The sequence below is a fragment of the Solanum tuberosum genome, unplaced genomic scaffold (genome assembly GCF_000226075.1).
Source record: "Solanum tuberosum cultivar DM 1-3 516 R44 unplaced genomic scaffold, SolTub_3.0 scf00215, whole genome shotgun sequence".
Taxonomy (NCBI): domain Eukaryota; kingdom Viridiplantae; phylum Streptophyta; class Magnoliopsida; order Solanales; family Solanaceae; genus Solanum; species Solanum tuberosum.
The window spans coordinates 613,368-628,074 of NW_006239140.1; the positions used below are offsets into that span (position 1 = coordinate 613,368).

At 32.7% G+C, this 14,707-nt stretch overlaps 2 protein-coding genes across 2 annotated transcripts; both read right to left on the minus strand.

Moving 5' to 3' along the window:
• Positions 1-11: 11 nt before the first annotated feature.
• On the minus strand, positions 12-3,673 carry LOC102589576 (uncharacterized). Its single transcript, XM_006356128.2, has 3 exons — positions 3,573-3,673; positions 1,606-2,118; positions 12-769 (listed from the first exon to the last, which is right to left on the minus strand). The coding sequence occupies exons 1-3, from the start codon at positions 3,637-3,639 to the stop codon at positions 234-236; spliced, it is 1,116 nt and encodes a 371-aa protein (XP_006356190.1). The 5' UTR covers positions 3,640-3,673; the 3' UTR covers positions 12-233.
• Positions 3,674-9,087: 5,414 nt separating this feature from the next.
• Positions 9,088-14,517, minus strand: LOC102589911 (cytochrome c1-1, heme protein, mitochondrial-like). The gene is given in 9 exon segments (NM_001288448.1): positions 9,088-9,393; positions 9,696-9,761; positions 9,846-9,962; positions 10,271-10,342; positions 10,410-10,689; positions 11,036-11,223; positions 14,101-14,186; positions 14,286-14,318; positions 14,402-14,517. Coding segments are annotated over 9 exon segments (963 nt in total). The 5' UTR covers positions 14,406-14,517; the 3' UTR covers positions 9,088-9,276.
• Between the last annotated feature and the right edge of the window lie 190 nt (positions 14,518-14,707).

Here is a 14,707-nt window from a genome sequence, read left to right on the forward strand (position 1 = left end):
TACTATGTTGAACCAAGAAAGGTTCTTTCATTTAATTATTCGAAATTTTGTATAAATACATGTAAAATACAACAATATATAATGTAAAAGTACATCATTTTAACTCTCTTGTTTCTATGACATGAAATATTAAAAAAAGCAACAACACATCAACTATAACATGCATTATGAGGAACTAATAACATCACAGTATTCCGTCATGCATAAAACTTAAACTCAATCAATAAAAAGACCTATGGAAGGTGGGGATTGCGAACTCCTACCAATCTCACATCATCGACCACAGGACCACACAACGAGCCCGAATTATCACTCTTCATATGATAATACGTACTCAAGAACCTCACTCTTGTGCGTGGTGAAATTGCGGTGAACCTAAGCCTAGCCCTCTTGAATCCACCTTTACCTTTAGATTCATAAGGAAATTGCATAGTAATTTTTCCAGCAAATGCCTCAACAAGCATGGATCCTTCACAAGAGTTGCTAGCATCACCAATTGAGAAAAGTAAATCATATATTTTTCCTGGTCTTGTCCTCACAACTTGTGCTAGGGCACTCTCTCTTCCGGCCACGAGCTCGACCGCTCGTTTGCCCTCGGGCACGTGGAAGTGTTCAGAATCGATGTATTTTACTGCTTTGAGAGATTCAATCATCCATCCAAGTAAAGGAGAATGATCATCTTCAATGTTGGGAGGAATTAGAACACCCCATGTTGTGTTAGGGAAAATGTATGGACCCACTTCAAAGTTACCATTTTTCAACATGTTGCCTGCATGAATTTTTATATCATCAGTATGTTGGTAGTAATTTGACAAAATCATATAGTCGAAGTGTAATTTCTGTCTTCTTTTATTAGACTTTAGACTATTCTATATCATAGTCCTAGTAAATACAAATATATATCACGTGCTCCTCCAATTGTAAAATGTGTACTAAGATTCATTTGATTGTGAAAATTCAAAAACTTATCTTTTTTTTTAGAAAGTTAACATAAAATTCAAAAACTTAACTTATCATAATTATTAACTAATTAATTCACCACTTAATTACTCATTTGTTATACTTCCTCCGTTCATTTTTACTGTTCACTATTCCAAAAATAGATTTTCTAAAATTTACTTTGTCACTTTTAACGTATCAAGAAGAGATACTTATAATTTTTTTTATGATCGTGGTGTCCGAGCCAGCTTTCACGCACTTCGATTAATTCCATGGAATACATGTCACCTCCCACCAACAACATGTAACAACATGTATTAGGTAACTCTATCGACCAAGGCTAGAACATATGGGAAAAATCACCTAGTGTTTTTCTTATCTCCACTCAAAATTTCCAATTATTTCATTGACCAATAGATCTCTAATTTATAAACATCAATTAATAAAAATAGTGTGATAAAATAGTTATGTCACATAATTAATAATATATGAAGTTAAAATAAATAAAGATGAACTAAGAAAGTATATTGCTACTATATATATGACAATAATATCATTTTAGATATAGTCCAAATAATATATTTTGGGTGGTGTATTACTCAAGGGTTCTCTTAGAGGTATGAAGTACTAAGATTTTCTTATGCGAATTCAAATTTTAGTACTTACCTCTTGGTCTTTTGGGTGTTTTCAAAGCCTTAAGAGCAACGAAATCAATAAGCGGGCCACAAGCCGGGTCCTTCTCTACAGCCGGATTATGAATCACAATATCAATTTCATCCGCCTCAGCCAAAAATCCCCATGAATACGAATCCCATCCTTCAGAACTGTACATCGTCTGCAATGGCAGTATTCCCCAATCATTCGGTTCAGAATTAGGGGAAACGGAAACATTCAATTTCTCTTCTTGCGCACAAGTTCTAGCAAAGACAAATGAAATTGAATAGAAAACTCCTTTCGTCAATTTCACTTTGGTCTTAATAGATGCGTCTTCACCCAGCCTAACTGCGTAATCTCCTTGCGGCACTGGAAGTAGCATGTCGCCTTGTGTTTGGCCTGATTTTATGTATTCGACGTAACCTGAGATTTCCCAGTTGGGGATTGCGTGACGGTCTACTACTTTTGTGCCTTTCATTTGCGATGGTTTTGGACCTAGCTCGAAGTTGCCGTTTGACAATAATCCTGATCAAATTACAAACAAGAATAGGGATTAGTATCATTGGGAAAAAAAATTACACTTTTCCTTTTTTGAAAGACAAATAATTTAAATTTGGTCGAAAATTTGCGCATGAAATCTTTAATTTTTTGAAATGAAATTTATATATTTGTAAACTACGTAAAAACTACTATAAGTCACAATAATTGATCAAAATATTTAAAAATCTATAAAAAAAAATTATGATAAAAAATAGACTTGTTTGAGTCTCGAAATCCAAAAAAACCCATATATAATAGGACAGAGACATACATATATTCAAAATATCATTAGTTTAACGAGCGCGTTAGATCAATAAGAGTCGTAAAATGGATTCATCAAAGTGCTCCTTATGTTTGACATCAATTGTTCATTATTGATTTGACATAGATATTAAGAAGCAGTAAATTATAAGATAATTTTACCAAATCATTCTTATTAAATATAAATCATCTGAATATTAAAAAGTGAAGAGAATTTAATAGCAAAAGTAAAATAAATGTAAAATAGTAAATTATTTATTGATTTTATATACTGAACAAGTATTATTGAATATTTCAAAATAATATAATGAACAAATAAAGATAGATAGACGGAGTAATTTTTTTTTAGCTAGGTGGGAAAAAGAGCATAGCATGTTGGTTGGCGGTGCCATCACATATTCTCTTCTGCAATTATCACATGCATGAATAAATAAATAAATAAATGAAGTCCCCCTCTATCTCTACATCGCATTGCTATTTGCTTTAGGGGAGAAAAATGAAATAAATTTTTACAATTAATTTTGGGGTATTGAATGACATACCAAAATGGTGCCGGGAGATCAGGGACATGGCTGGATCATTCTATCATTTAAATGAATATTTTTTTTAAAAAAAATTATTACTCGCTTTGTTCCAATTTATGTGATGTAACAGTTTGAATTTCAAGAGTCAAATCACGTTAATTTTGATCATGAAATTTTAAAATAGAAGTTACATATTTTGAAACTACATAAAAAGTATTATAAGTCATAGTAATCGACAATTCAAAACATTAAAAAGATATATATATAAATTATGACCAAAAAAGATTTGATTTTCATAATTCATAATTGGAGAATGATAGTAATAATGTTAATAAGTGGCAAACTTTATGATTTTACTAATTTTCCTCTTGCTCATATAATTACCAGTATTAGCCTCTGCACACTAGCCAGTAATATTCATTATTTTTTGGCTATTTAACCATAATGAGTATTCTCATAGATCAGATTTTAGTTAACGCTATAGCATGCATGACGAAAACGAATATAAAAAAATGATTAATTTTCATAATATAAACCATATATAAGAAGTTTTAATATCATAAATGTGTGCCAAATGAAACATAAAATATTATTGATTTGATGAAAACTGTGATCGCTTGATCGAGAAGTTGAAGAATAGTAGAAAGTAGTTACCATCCTTTTGAGATGAATTAGCAACAGTGGCAAAGAGCAGCACCAACAATATGGCTGCCTTCTTCATTTTTTATGTTATTGAGAGTGTGTCTGTGTGTGACGAAATTAACAAGCGCTCAACTGGCTTTTATGAATTTCTCTTCATCAAATTGCCCCTAGCTGAGAAGTTAATTACAAAAACTGCCACCATTTCTCCTTTTTAGCTAAAGTTTTGACAACGAAGCAAAGGTGCACGTGCAATCCTCGTGCCGATCGAGGGGACAAAGATTTAGAAAAACTTACTTAAATACTAAAAATAAAAAATTATTACTAATAATATAAAATTGATTTTGTAATTCACTTGTAATTTTTTGGCATAATACATAACCATGACCCTTAACTTAGCTTCAACGGACAACTATGCCCTTCAACTTTGAATGTGCACAAGTAGACACTTAAACTTGTAAAAAATTGAACAAGTAGACACACATGTCTTACATGACATAATATACGTAGGATGCCACGTAGGACACAAAATTGCCATGTAGGGTGCCCTGTAGGACAAATGTGTCCAGTTGTTCAATTTTATACAAGTTTAAGTGCATACTTGTGCACATCCAAAGTTAAAGGTCATAGTTGTCAGCTGATGCGAAGTCAAGGGATATGTTTATGTATTATGTCTAATTTTTTTAATATTCTTTATATAAGAGATTTTTTTAAAAAAAATTACGCATAAAAAATCTTAGAAGATCATTTTTTTTATTCAATTTATAAGTGACCAAGAGATCTTAATTCATCGTAAAATAAATAAGCCTAAGCGACATTGCCTAATCATACCCTATGGGCAGAGAGTCCCGGTCAAGATTTTGAAGACTATGGATGGGTACACTTTTTAAAAAAAATTATTGGTTGGAGTATTGGAGATGGGTCATGGGTTAAATATTTTTAATGTATACATACATAGTTTAAAATTCATTTATTATTAGATATAAATATTATAATATGTATATATGGAGTCTAGAAAAGTGAATAAGCATCTTAATTAATTGCCTTGTTTTGGTGGCTCTATGAAAGCCACCATGTTCCTACACACATGGAAATTTTTAAATTATGTCGAATTATTGTGTTTTACTCTTTTGTTTAAAGCATTAAAAAAATTTATGCATATGATCTTCTTCCATCTGTTATCCTCAAAGTCTTCATGTTCGATGAATTCTAGTCAATGCAAAGGTCGTATATGGTAAAGGTTTGCATGTTCTACGTATTTTTTTTATTTTAATTTATTTGTCTCATTTTAATTTGACATATTATTTTAAAAAATAAATAAAATTTTCAAATTTTATGATCATAAATTAAAATTATTATTTAATCCGTGATCTTAGAAAGTATAGTGCTGGCTTAGCCTCAAAGTAACCTTGTCATCTCACCGATTCATCTGAAATAAACTATAAATATTTATGAATTTATAAATCATTTCATAAATATTGTGATATTTTAAACATAAAAGTTTTTTACGTATTGAATTGAAGGGAGTACAAAGTTCTAACTTGTAATGCAACCAATTAATTTAAAGAACCCACTGCCACTTGTTTAAATTGTGAACGTTAATTTGACCTGGAAATTGACTAATAGCGTTGAATCGCTCACATAGAACACCCAATATTCTACGTTTATTTTCTCGTCTTTTTTTATTTTTAAAACAAATCATCTTGAAAAACCAGAAGCACAAAGTTTATCTTCAACTTCAATAAATATACAAATAATCTCAAAAACACTAAAATTACAAAATTTATCTCAGATCTCAACAAATATATAAATAATCTCAAAACAATCAAAATTACAAAATTTATCTCCGATTTCAACAAATGTACAAATTATCTTAGAAACAACCAAAATTATAAATTTTATGTTTAAATTTGAGAAAACATTGGTTGCATCAGAAAAAATGGAGTACTGAAATAGGTTGGGAGCAGGGCTTCACGATCCATGTGTTAACGAGGCCAATTTATCCCTAAAAAGTATCAAACTCTCCTATGTATTTTAGAAAGGGAGAATTTGAACTGTGTCATGTTCTTGTTAAAGAGAGTCAAGCTTTCATTCAGGTCTATTAACTTTTTTCTTGAATTTGTTCGAGTCCGACATAACAACCCTTTATAGGATCTGTCTTCTCATAATCGATTTTTATTATTAAGATTCAGTTTATGTTCTCTTCCGTTGCAGTGCTTGTCAACTACTGAATCAAAAAAATCAATTATTTATCCAATCGTCCGAATCAAAAAATGAATTATTTATTCAACCGCCCTTTACTAGGCTATGAGCTAAATATTTATTTGTTACCCTTTATTATTTTTAGCGTCAATTTAATAAAAGAACTAAATTTAAAATATATTAATTCTATATTTTTAAATTAAAATTATAATGTTCGAAAAGTATAAAAAAAATATTATACTAGTATAAGTGAAATGTGACAAGTATTTGAAAAGGGGAGTAAGGGATAGATTTATAATTATATTGTTTTTATTTGAGACTAAATTATAGTAACCAAAGTATAAAAAAGATTAATATCAACAGAAATTAAAAAAAATATAAGAATGGTTATTTATTTTCTCTTTTAATTAAGCTAAATTTATTAGTCACAGCTCCACTAACAATTAGAAATATTAATATGAGAACATGGAAATGAATTGATTATGAGAATATTAGAATTATTCATGTGTATATATATATTTTTTGGTAGAATACATTCACGTCACATGCGTTTTATCTCAAGTACAACTTGTTTTTATTGATCATCTAACCATCGGGATAATATATTTTCATCAGATACTTTCAGTTTAAATTTTCAATATTATTTTTTTTTGCATGTGCTTAAGGGTTTATTATATTGATAAGTTAACTATTTTAAATTATATCAGCTTCTTCAATTATACACATTAGCCTTAACAAGTCTTAAAATTAAGGTCTGCTCTAATTGAAGTTGTGTATAAATAAAGGAACTGACTTATTTTATGTAATTAACTTATTTACGAATTAGATGCTTGAAATAGCGAACGTAATACTTATCGCACATAGGTCAATACACAAAACTCCTAGTAGTTCATATTTACGGCTAGGAATACTGGGGCATCTAATATCATTCGTTTTCCTAATTACTTTTGTCGCTCAATGACATTCCAACGTTGTACTTTTACCGTTAATGTTCTTTCCAACCTCTATGCATTTCACCGCACCACTAGAAATTCCCTACGCCCCTGTCGGAGTCTAGTTTGGTAGTGTCATCACAAGAGAGTACTTTCACTGTTGATGTTCTTTCCAATCTCTACGTATTTCACCGCGCCACCAGAAATTTCATCTATCCCTACTGGCCTCCAATTTGATAGTTTTCGCCACCTGCTCAAAACTAACTCTCGAAATTCGAGGCGGACTTAAAAAGCACGTTCAAAAGTTTTTTCAGCTTTTGAGACGAAAGTGTCTAATAGAAATAGTTTATCATCGTGTGTTCACGTGCATAATTGAAATCAATTATAGTTCGATGATCTAAATAAAATCAACTGGTAAATTTAAAGTTCTATCAATACATTTTTTTCTATATAATTCATCTGTCTCATTTTATTTTATGTGATAGCATTTCAATTAAATGTGATAAAAATTATATTAAAAAAAAACACACGAGAGCTTAATTTACAACCGACGAAGTTAGCTGAAGATGTTAGCACATGGTTGTGGCAGGATAATGTTGGGTGGTTGAATATTGTCCAAGATCTTATAGTAATCTTCAATTGAAGAAATGACAATGTTGTAAAAATAAGCATAAAATCATACACTATATAAACAAATTAACAGATTGTGAAAAAAACAGAATAACGTGATAGTAGGCAATTGGGAATATAAGACATTGAAGATCTGGTACTGAAAAGCAATCCCATGTGGAACTCAGTGCATCCTTAATTTATTTGTCTTTTACATTCAAAGGGCTTTTGGCAGCTCCTTAGTGGTCGGTTCATCCACAATAATTCGAAAATGTTTAATGACAAGAACATGCAATTAAGTCATGATGAATGGACAATGAAGCAAGGTTGCAACATGCATATGTACAATGTAAGTAATTAATCTTCTTAATTTGTATGGTATGGGGTATGGGATGTAGGGTCATGACTTCCGTTTAGTTTAACTGAACTTATTATTTTCCGCTCGAATTAGGTATCTTTAGTCAGAGGAGAGAGGCAATGGAGATTCCAGAGAAAGGGGAGAGAGAGGAAGAGAGGCTAGAGAGGAATGTAATTATAGCTAGAAGTAAGTTGTGAATGATAATTAATACTCTCTCCATTTCATATTAATTGAATTGTTGAGACATTTTTCATTTTTTAAATTAACTTAATTGTTCAGTTTTCAAAACTACATTTAGAGTGTTCTTCCAATTTTACCCTTCATTAGTTAGTATTGAAATTAATGATTACTTAATATTTAGTTATTTTAATCATAAATTTGACAATAATTAATAAGAGTAAAAACGAAAAACTATGTTTAATTTATGTCTTAATCTACTTTTCTTAAAGGGTGTGAAACACCTCAAAAATCTAATTAATATGAAATGGAGAAAGTACAAACTATAGTTATATTAGCTAATTAACTAATATATATTTGTTTAACCGCATAATTTGCTTTCTTACTGTGAAATGTGAATAAGGAAGTGTTGTTTTCAACCTAGCTAGAAAGTTCATTTGTGTCCTGTACAATAATCTGCTACGCCAATGTTCAATTTACATATGCTACTAAAAAAATACTACTTTTTTTTATTGAAAATTTCCATTAAAAAATATTCAGTAGCTATCTTTACTGATATTTGATTGAATAAGTAAGAAAAGAAAAAATGTTTATTGACTATTCTCAAGTATTTTAATAATAATCTATTTCTCATAACGTGTTTTCTCAATTAACCTGTTCTTGAAAAAATATTTATTTGTAGTAGTAATACTCTTACGTTACCAATAATTCTACTTGTAAAAACTTCCAATACATACCCATCAAGAGACAGACAGACACACACATGCTAATCTTTTGATCTTTGATGATTGCAATAGGACAATGATTCACTATTATTTTATTCTCATTATTTTAGCATTCTATCATGTTCCTTTGAGTCTTTAAATACAAATATTCTATAAAGTTCCATTCCTAACTTCATCCAAAACTTTTCTTTTATATTTACTGTATGCATTTTCTCTCTGCAAAAGTCATCACAAATTTAGTCTTAAAAATTGCACAAGCCTAATTTACTCTATAGGTAATAGGACATATATATCTTTATAGTGTCCCAAGTTTGTTCGTCTTTTGTTAAGTTCACATTTTATCTAACATTTATTATAAACTAACTAAACCTTCTCTTGACTTGTGAACTATCAATGTCTCAACCCATGAGCTATAATGGGACTTTTTCATCCTTTAACAACAAAAGAGAAGAGAAGGAACGTACTGGACATTCCCACGTCAGGTCCCAACATAAAGTTCTCGTTTGAAAGATACAAGTACCATAAATAGTTAAGTAGTTATTTATTTACCCTTCAAAAAGAATACCTGCAGAGAGACAGTTCTAATTGCAATCTATTGTCTATAGTCTAGACTATATTGTATAACGCTGCAAACTCGAATCATTGGACAAAATGATTAGTAATATTATTCTCTAAGCCCTTGCACGCTTAGAGTGTACATTTCGAAATCCTCAATATCAGTTGACAACATCAAGGACCAACTTGCGAGATTTGAGGACAGACCATCTCAAACGGCGGTAGTAAGCTGCTTGGAGAAGTGCGAGAGATAAAACAAATATCCATTTGAAACCCATCTGTAGAAATTAAAATATGTCAAGAGTCGGGAATATATTATGGCACAACTTATGGGGTGAGCGACTGACATTCGCCATGCATGCAAATCAGCTACTCAGAATGTGATAGTAGAACACTAAACTTGGTGTTACGTGGGATACTCTGAGCAAGTTCGATTCTTTCAGGATTCAGCAAGCATACAAGCATATACAGACACTTTTGGAAGAACTTTTAATTTAAAAAGATGGTGCCCACAAACTAATAAACAAAGCACGGATCGATATAGATGCAAGGAATGGAGGAAGGTGAAGTCGCAACTTACCAGCTTTCTCTCTTCCATCTCTGGCTCAGCAGCCCATGACAAGAATGAGACAACATCTTTTCCCATCTGTCAGCGTAAACATTATAACTTCCGCAGAAATGGTTCAAAACATAAAGCAGATGTAAGGGGGTAAAGGGAAAGATATATTACCTGTGCCTCGGTCGCAGGGATGCCATCCTCATACTCAACGGCACCATCATTAAGCATTTTAGGCATTGCTATAGCTCCACCAGGGAAGTAAGGATTATAGTGAAGTCCTTCTCGAATCTATAATGTGAGTTGAGCAGAAAAATGAGTTCTACTGAAATGAAGAAATATTGACAAATTGGTATCAAAAGACAGAGGTAATGCGTATTCTTCTCCTTCATCGTACTATTGAATAAGGCAAGGCTTTTCCCAGTCACAAAGCAGGGTCAACCAACTAAATTGGAATGGGACAGTACCAATATCTCCTAGCAACATCTTCAGATGCACACTATCTTTTTTTCATACATAACTGTTTGTATCTACTAGTTCTTCTATTCAAACAAAAGAAAAATAGTCATAAAGCAAAAGTAGCTTGAGACAGGAATTACCGAGACACCAGCAGGAGGGTCGCGGTAGCCAGTTAGAAGAGCAAAAACATAGTTTTGACCATTATGACGAGCCTGAAAAGTGGAATAAATCAGGCAATGCAGATCATATGTTTGTCAAACTTTAGAAGATAATCAGTACCTTAGTAATTAGACTTAGATCAGGAGGATAGGCTCCTCCATTAGCAAACCTTGCAGCTGCTTCATTTGCATAAGGCTGAGGGAAACGATCACTCAGCTTCCCAGGACGGGTAAACATCTCACCTTCATCATTAGGCCCATCAACCACCTCAATTTCTGCTGCCATGGCCTTGGTCTCTTCCTCGGTATACGCAACCCCAACAAGATCACGATATGAAATTAGAGACATTGAGTGGCATGACGCGCAAACTTGTTGGTAAACCTGGTGACCTCGACGGATCCTGTATTAAATAAAGATGGAGGCACACAAGCTAATTGGTTATTGCATCTTCTTTGAAACCTAGTGTAAAATATAGCGTTTGAAAAGCAGAAAATTGATATCCCTTCTCTAGACGGTAAGTGACATAAAAATAAGGTTATGCAGTACGAACACCAACTACACCTATACCCATCACGATAGACGGGAAAATACTGTAAGAACACAGGCCGAATTACTTGTCTGTGGACAAATATTTCCATATGATATATAATAACTAAGAGAAAACTTAATGAACCAGATCTTTACCAATCAAAAAAGAATATAAACTAAGAAACTTTAACAATATGTAGCAGCACATAAGTACTTACGAAGCATGGTCATAAGAACTGAGGATGCCTTCGTGAGGCCAGGGATAGCTGGGACACTCTAGTCCATGCTCTGCCTCATCAGAATAAGCAATTGTTGCAAAACTAAGGAGCCCAGACACTCCAGCACCAATGGCTGCAAGTGCTCTGAAAGACTTCGAGCCAGCAGATCCAAGTCCATCCAGGCCATGCTTCAAAATAAATAATAGAAATAGTTTGATCAGCTGAAAATTACTCTATGTGCTTTTATAAGGCATTCAATGCAAATGCTAATGATTTACCAGAACACCACTATAGCTCCTAATCGCAACATAAGCAAAGAACTGTTCAACGAAATGAAAATCAAATGAACAAAAGCTACTTTGAAATATTTTATCCATCTCGTGAGCTAAAAGCAAGAGTTTTATCTCTTTGGTGGTTTTATATCATAAATAAACCTTCATTTTTTCCATTTGCTACAGTAAGCACAACCAACTTCAAGGAATGCATGGAATTGATATCCTTGTAGATGAGCAATTGCTCACCTGAAAGATACTATTGTTGCAATCTATGGCATAAAGTATATATTGGCACAGTCAAAAGCAAATTCAAGTATATGATACAATTCTATGGCATGTCACACAGTCTAAAACCCCACCAGTTTAAATTAGAACAAAGTTTATGAGAGGTTCAGTTATATGGCACTTCCTCAGGAAAATGCAAATACATTGGAATACCATAGATGCAAAGGAGGCTTCAACGAGACCTCCAAGTATCTCCTGTTCTTCATCTTTATCCTTCATTGTTGAAATAAATAAGTGTAGTTGGCAAGACAACTATAGCCATCCTCCCCAACATTTTCAGTACTGTGGCATAGTTGTTGTTGTTAATTGTGTTGGAATGAAAGAATCCTAATTGGCAAAACAAGTCATATTAATATATGGGAGGGGAGCAATGCTAGCCTTCTTCCATTCTTGTGATAGATCCACCTAAAAGAAAGAAAAGAACAATGTTTATGTTTGGTTGATTCCTAGGTGTAGTGTGTCTTCTCCTATACTGCCTATTAGTGCTAGTAGAGTAGTATTGACCTATAATACATAACCTTTAGCTAACTATTAGAATTGAGAATTGAAACATAGCATTTGAGGAAGCATTAATCGAGGATACATGACAGAAGAAATTGTTCTATTTCCAAACTTCACCTTATGAGAACTTTTCTCAAATGATGCATTTTTTCTCATCATATGACTGAGAAATACAATGTCATATGGTAATGAATGTTGGGTTGCTAAAGTCCAACATTTCCACAAGATAGTGTTGTAGAGATGTGGAAGCTAACATGGATGTACGGTCATACAAAATTAGATCAAATTAAAAATAAGTACATTCATCAAAAGGTGCAAGTAGCACACATTGAGGATAAAATGTGAGAAAGCCACTTGAGATGGTGTGGACATGGCCTACATTGAACTATTGAGGCACCGGTTATTAGGCACGAAACTATGGTGAGTGAAAGTGTTATGTAGAACTAATATAACTTGGAAAGTTGTCTCAAAAGGCCTACAAATCTTTGACATCAATGCGAACTTAGCTAAAGATGGGGCATAATGGAAGAAAAAGATGCATATAGGTGATATCTACTTGTGAAAATAAGTTTCAGACTTGTTGTTGTCATTACTATCATTACTTATTTTCCACTTTTGTTTTAGGAAAAATGGTCAAATTTGCCCCTCTACTATGTGAAAAGGATCAATTTTACCTACATTATACTATCCGTACCCCCTTGAACTATATGATTCAAATATACCCCTCCTCCATTATGATTGTCCAAGGTGGACACACACAATACCATGTGGCACTGACATTTTGATGAGGTAGACATCACGTGGCATGCCACCTCAACTCCCCAACCCATTTTACCCCTCCCTCACAAGAAAATCCTCTATATTCTTTACCATTTGTGAAATGAAAGCAAGGGCGATTCAGTGAAAATTGATACCAAGATGAAGTATTCTCACCTCAAATACACTGATAAACTATTAGAAGGTTTTGCACTCTTTGGACTACAAAATGATAAAGGAATTGTTTGTAGTACAATGGACAAAATGATCCCAATCAATTGACTTTATGTTTTAAGAAAAGACACATTGCATTATATGACTTTCTGGCTTTGGTAAAGCAATCAGGTTATTTTGACCTGGAATTAAGCCCTTGCACAGCATATCATCTGGTGGATTCATATGCTAAAAAAAAAGAGACAGAGAATAAAGGAAAACAAATCCAAGTCTACTCTAGAACAATCTTTCTTGGAAGCTAATTTACTCCTGTCCAAAGTTTTATATGAACACTTGTGAACAACTCTATTTCATTACCAGGTCCAAATAGTAAAATGAAACTATTGAAGGAAAAGCTCCTCTGCACAAACTCATTAAATTGTTCAGTAGCCTCTTAATTTGGAAAAAACACGTCATATTACAAGGTTAGAAAAGCATGATGGATGGTATAAGCTACACATTTTCCAACTCGTCCTATCTTTAGCACAAAGTTTTTAGTTCTTGTCAATTGAAAAGCACTTACAATTTCAATCATAACGAAGGAGATGTTGTACTGTATTTAGCATTAATTAAGTACAGCTATCTAAATACAAATAAGAATTGGAGCCAATTCCATTGCTCCTACGGGACCTGCTTTATGTTGAAGCAATTTTTGTACTTCTTCCATTTCAAACTTTTTTATAGCACTCTTTCCATTTTCTGATGCCACAAAATGGAAAACATTCCATTTATATTCGATTTCACAACTTTCAATTATTCAAATTCAATTAACTGTTTTATATGTTCCAGTGTTCAAATTAACTTTCTCAACTACTATCAAATAATATTCTCCTCCGCTATCACTTATGTAATATAAAAGACAAAGAGAAGATATCACATGTGTCTGATTTTTAAGCAAAATAACATGAGATGACCCGAAGCTTCAAATCAAACAAACAGAGCTTTATAGTTCATCGATAGAACAAAGACGCAACAAATCACTCATGCAATTTAACTCTGCCTACAATGCAATAAAAATATCCTAAAAATTGATACCTTCAGTGCATCATTTCTACTGGGAAGCTTCGAGTCATTCCTCTGGGCAGCTCCTCTCGTAATAAACCGATTGATTCTTCCAAATCCTGAAGTTAAGAAAGAAAAAAACTTCTAATTTCACACAGGAATGACAGGAAAATAAGTGATAATGAATTAGAAATCGATGCTGAGAGTTAAGTTGATACCGTCAAATCCTATTCTGATCTTCTTCCCTAAACCTGCAAAAGTGAAAAGATTCAGCTCATTTTGACAACAAATCAATGAAATCCAAATCGAGATTAGCATTTACAGAAAATATTACTCATGATTCACAGAGAGGATGTTGTGCCGGTGAGTAGCGGATGGCAGAAGAACGTAGCGTGCGTCAGCGATGACTGAACTGTTCGAGACGATTTTGTTCGTGTGCGCGAGAAGAGGGTCGTCTAGTTCATGGCCTTTGAGAAATGAAGGGTCAGAAATTGATCCAGTCTTCAAGTCGGGTCGCCAATTTTCGGGTCAAATTCGATATTCGCTTAATTCGTATGTAATTTTATTAGAGTATTAAAAAAATTTCTTTAAATACTACTCTTATATATAATCTATACTTACCATCTTTCTTTAGTTATAT

Excerpts from the sequence above, each read along its gene's own strand:
- LOC102589576 (XM_006356128.2), bottom strand. The coding sequence starts at position 3,639 with ATGAAGAAGGCAGCCATATTGTTGGTGCTGCTCTTTGCCACTGTTGCT. Across the intron at positions 2,119-3,572 it reads TAATTCATCTCAAAAGGATG|GATTATTGTCAAACGGCAAC; the intron begins GTAACTACTTTC and ends TAATTTGATCAG. Across the intron at positions 770-1,605 it reads AACACCCAAAAGACCAAGAG|GCAACATGTTGAAAAATGGT; the intron begins GTAAGTACTAAA and ends AAATTCATGCAG.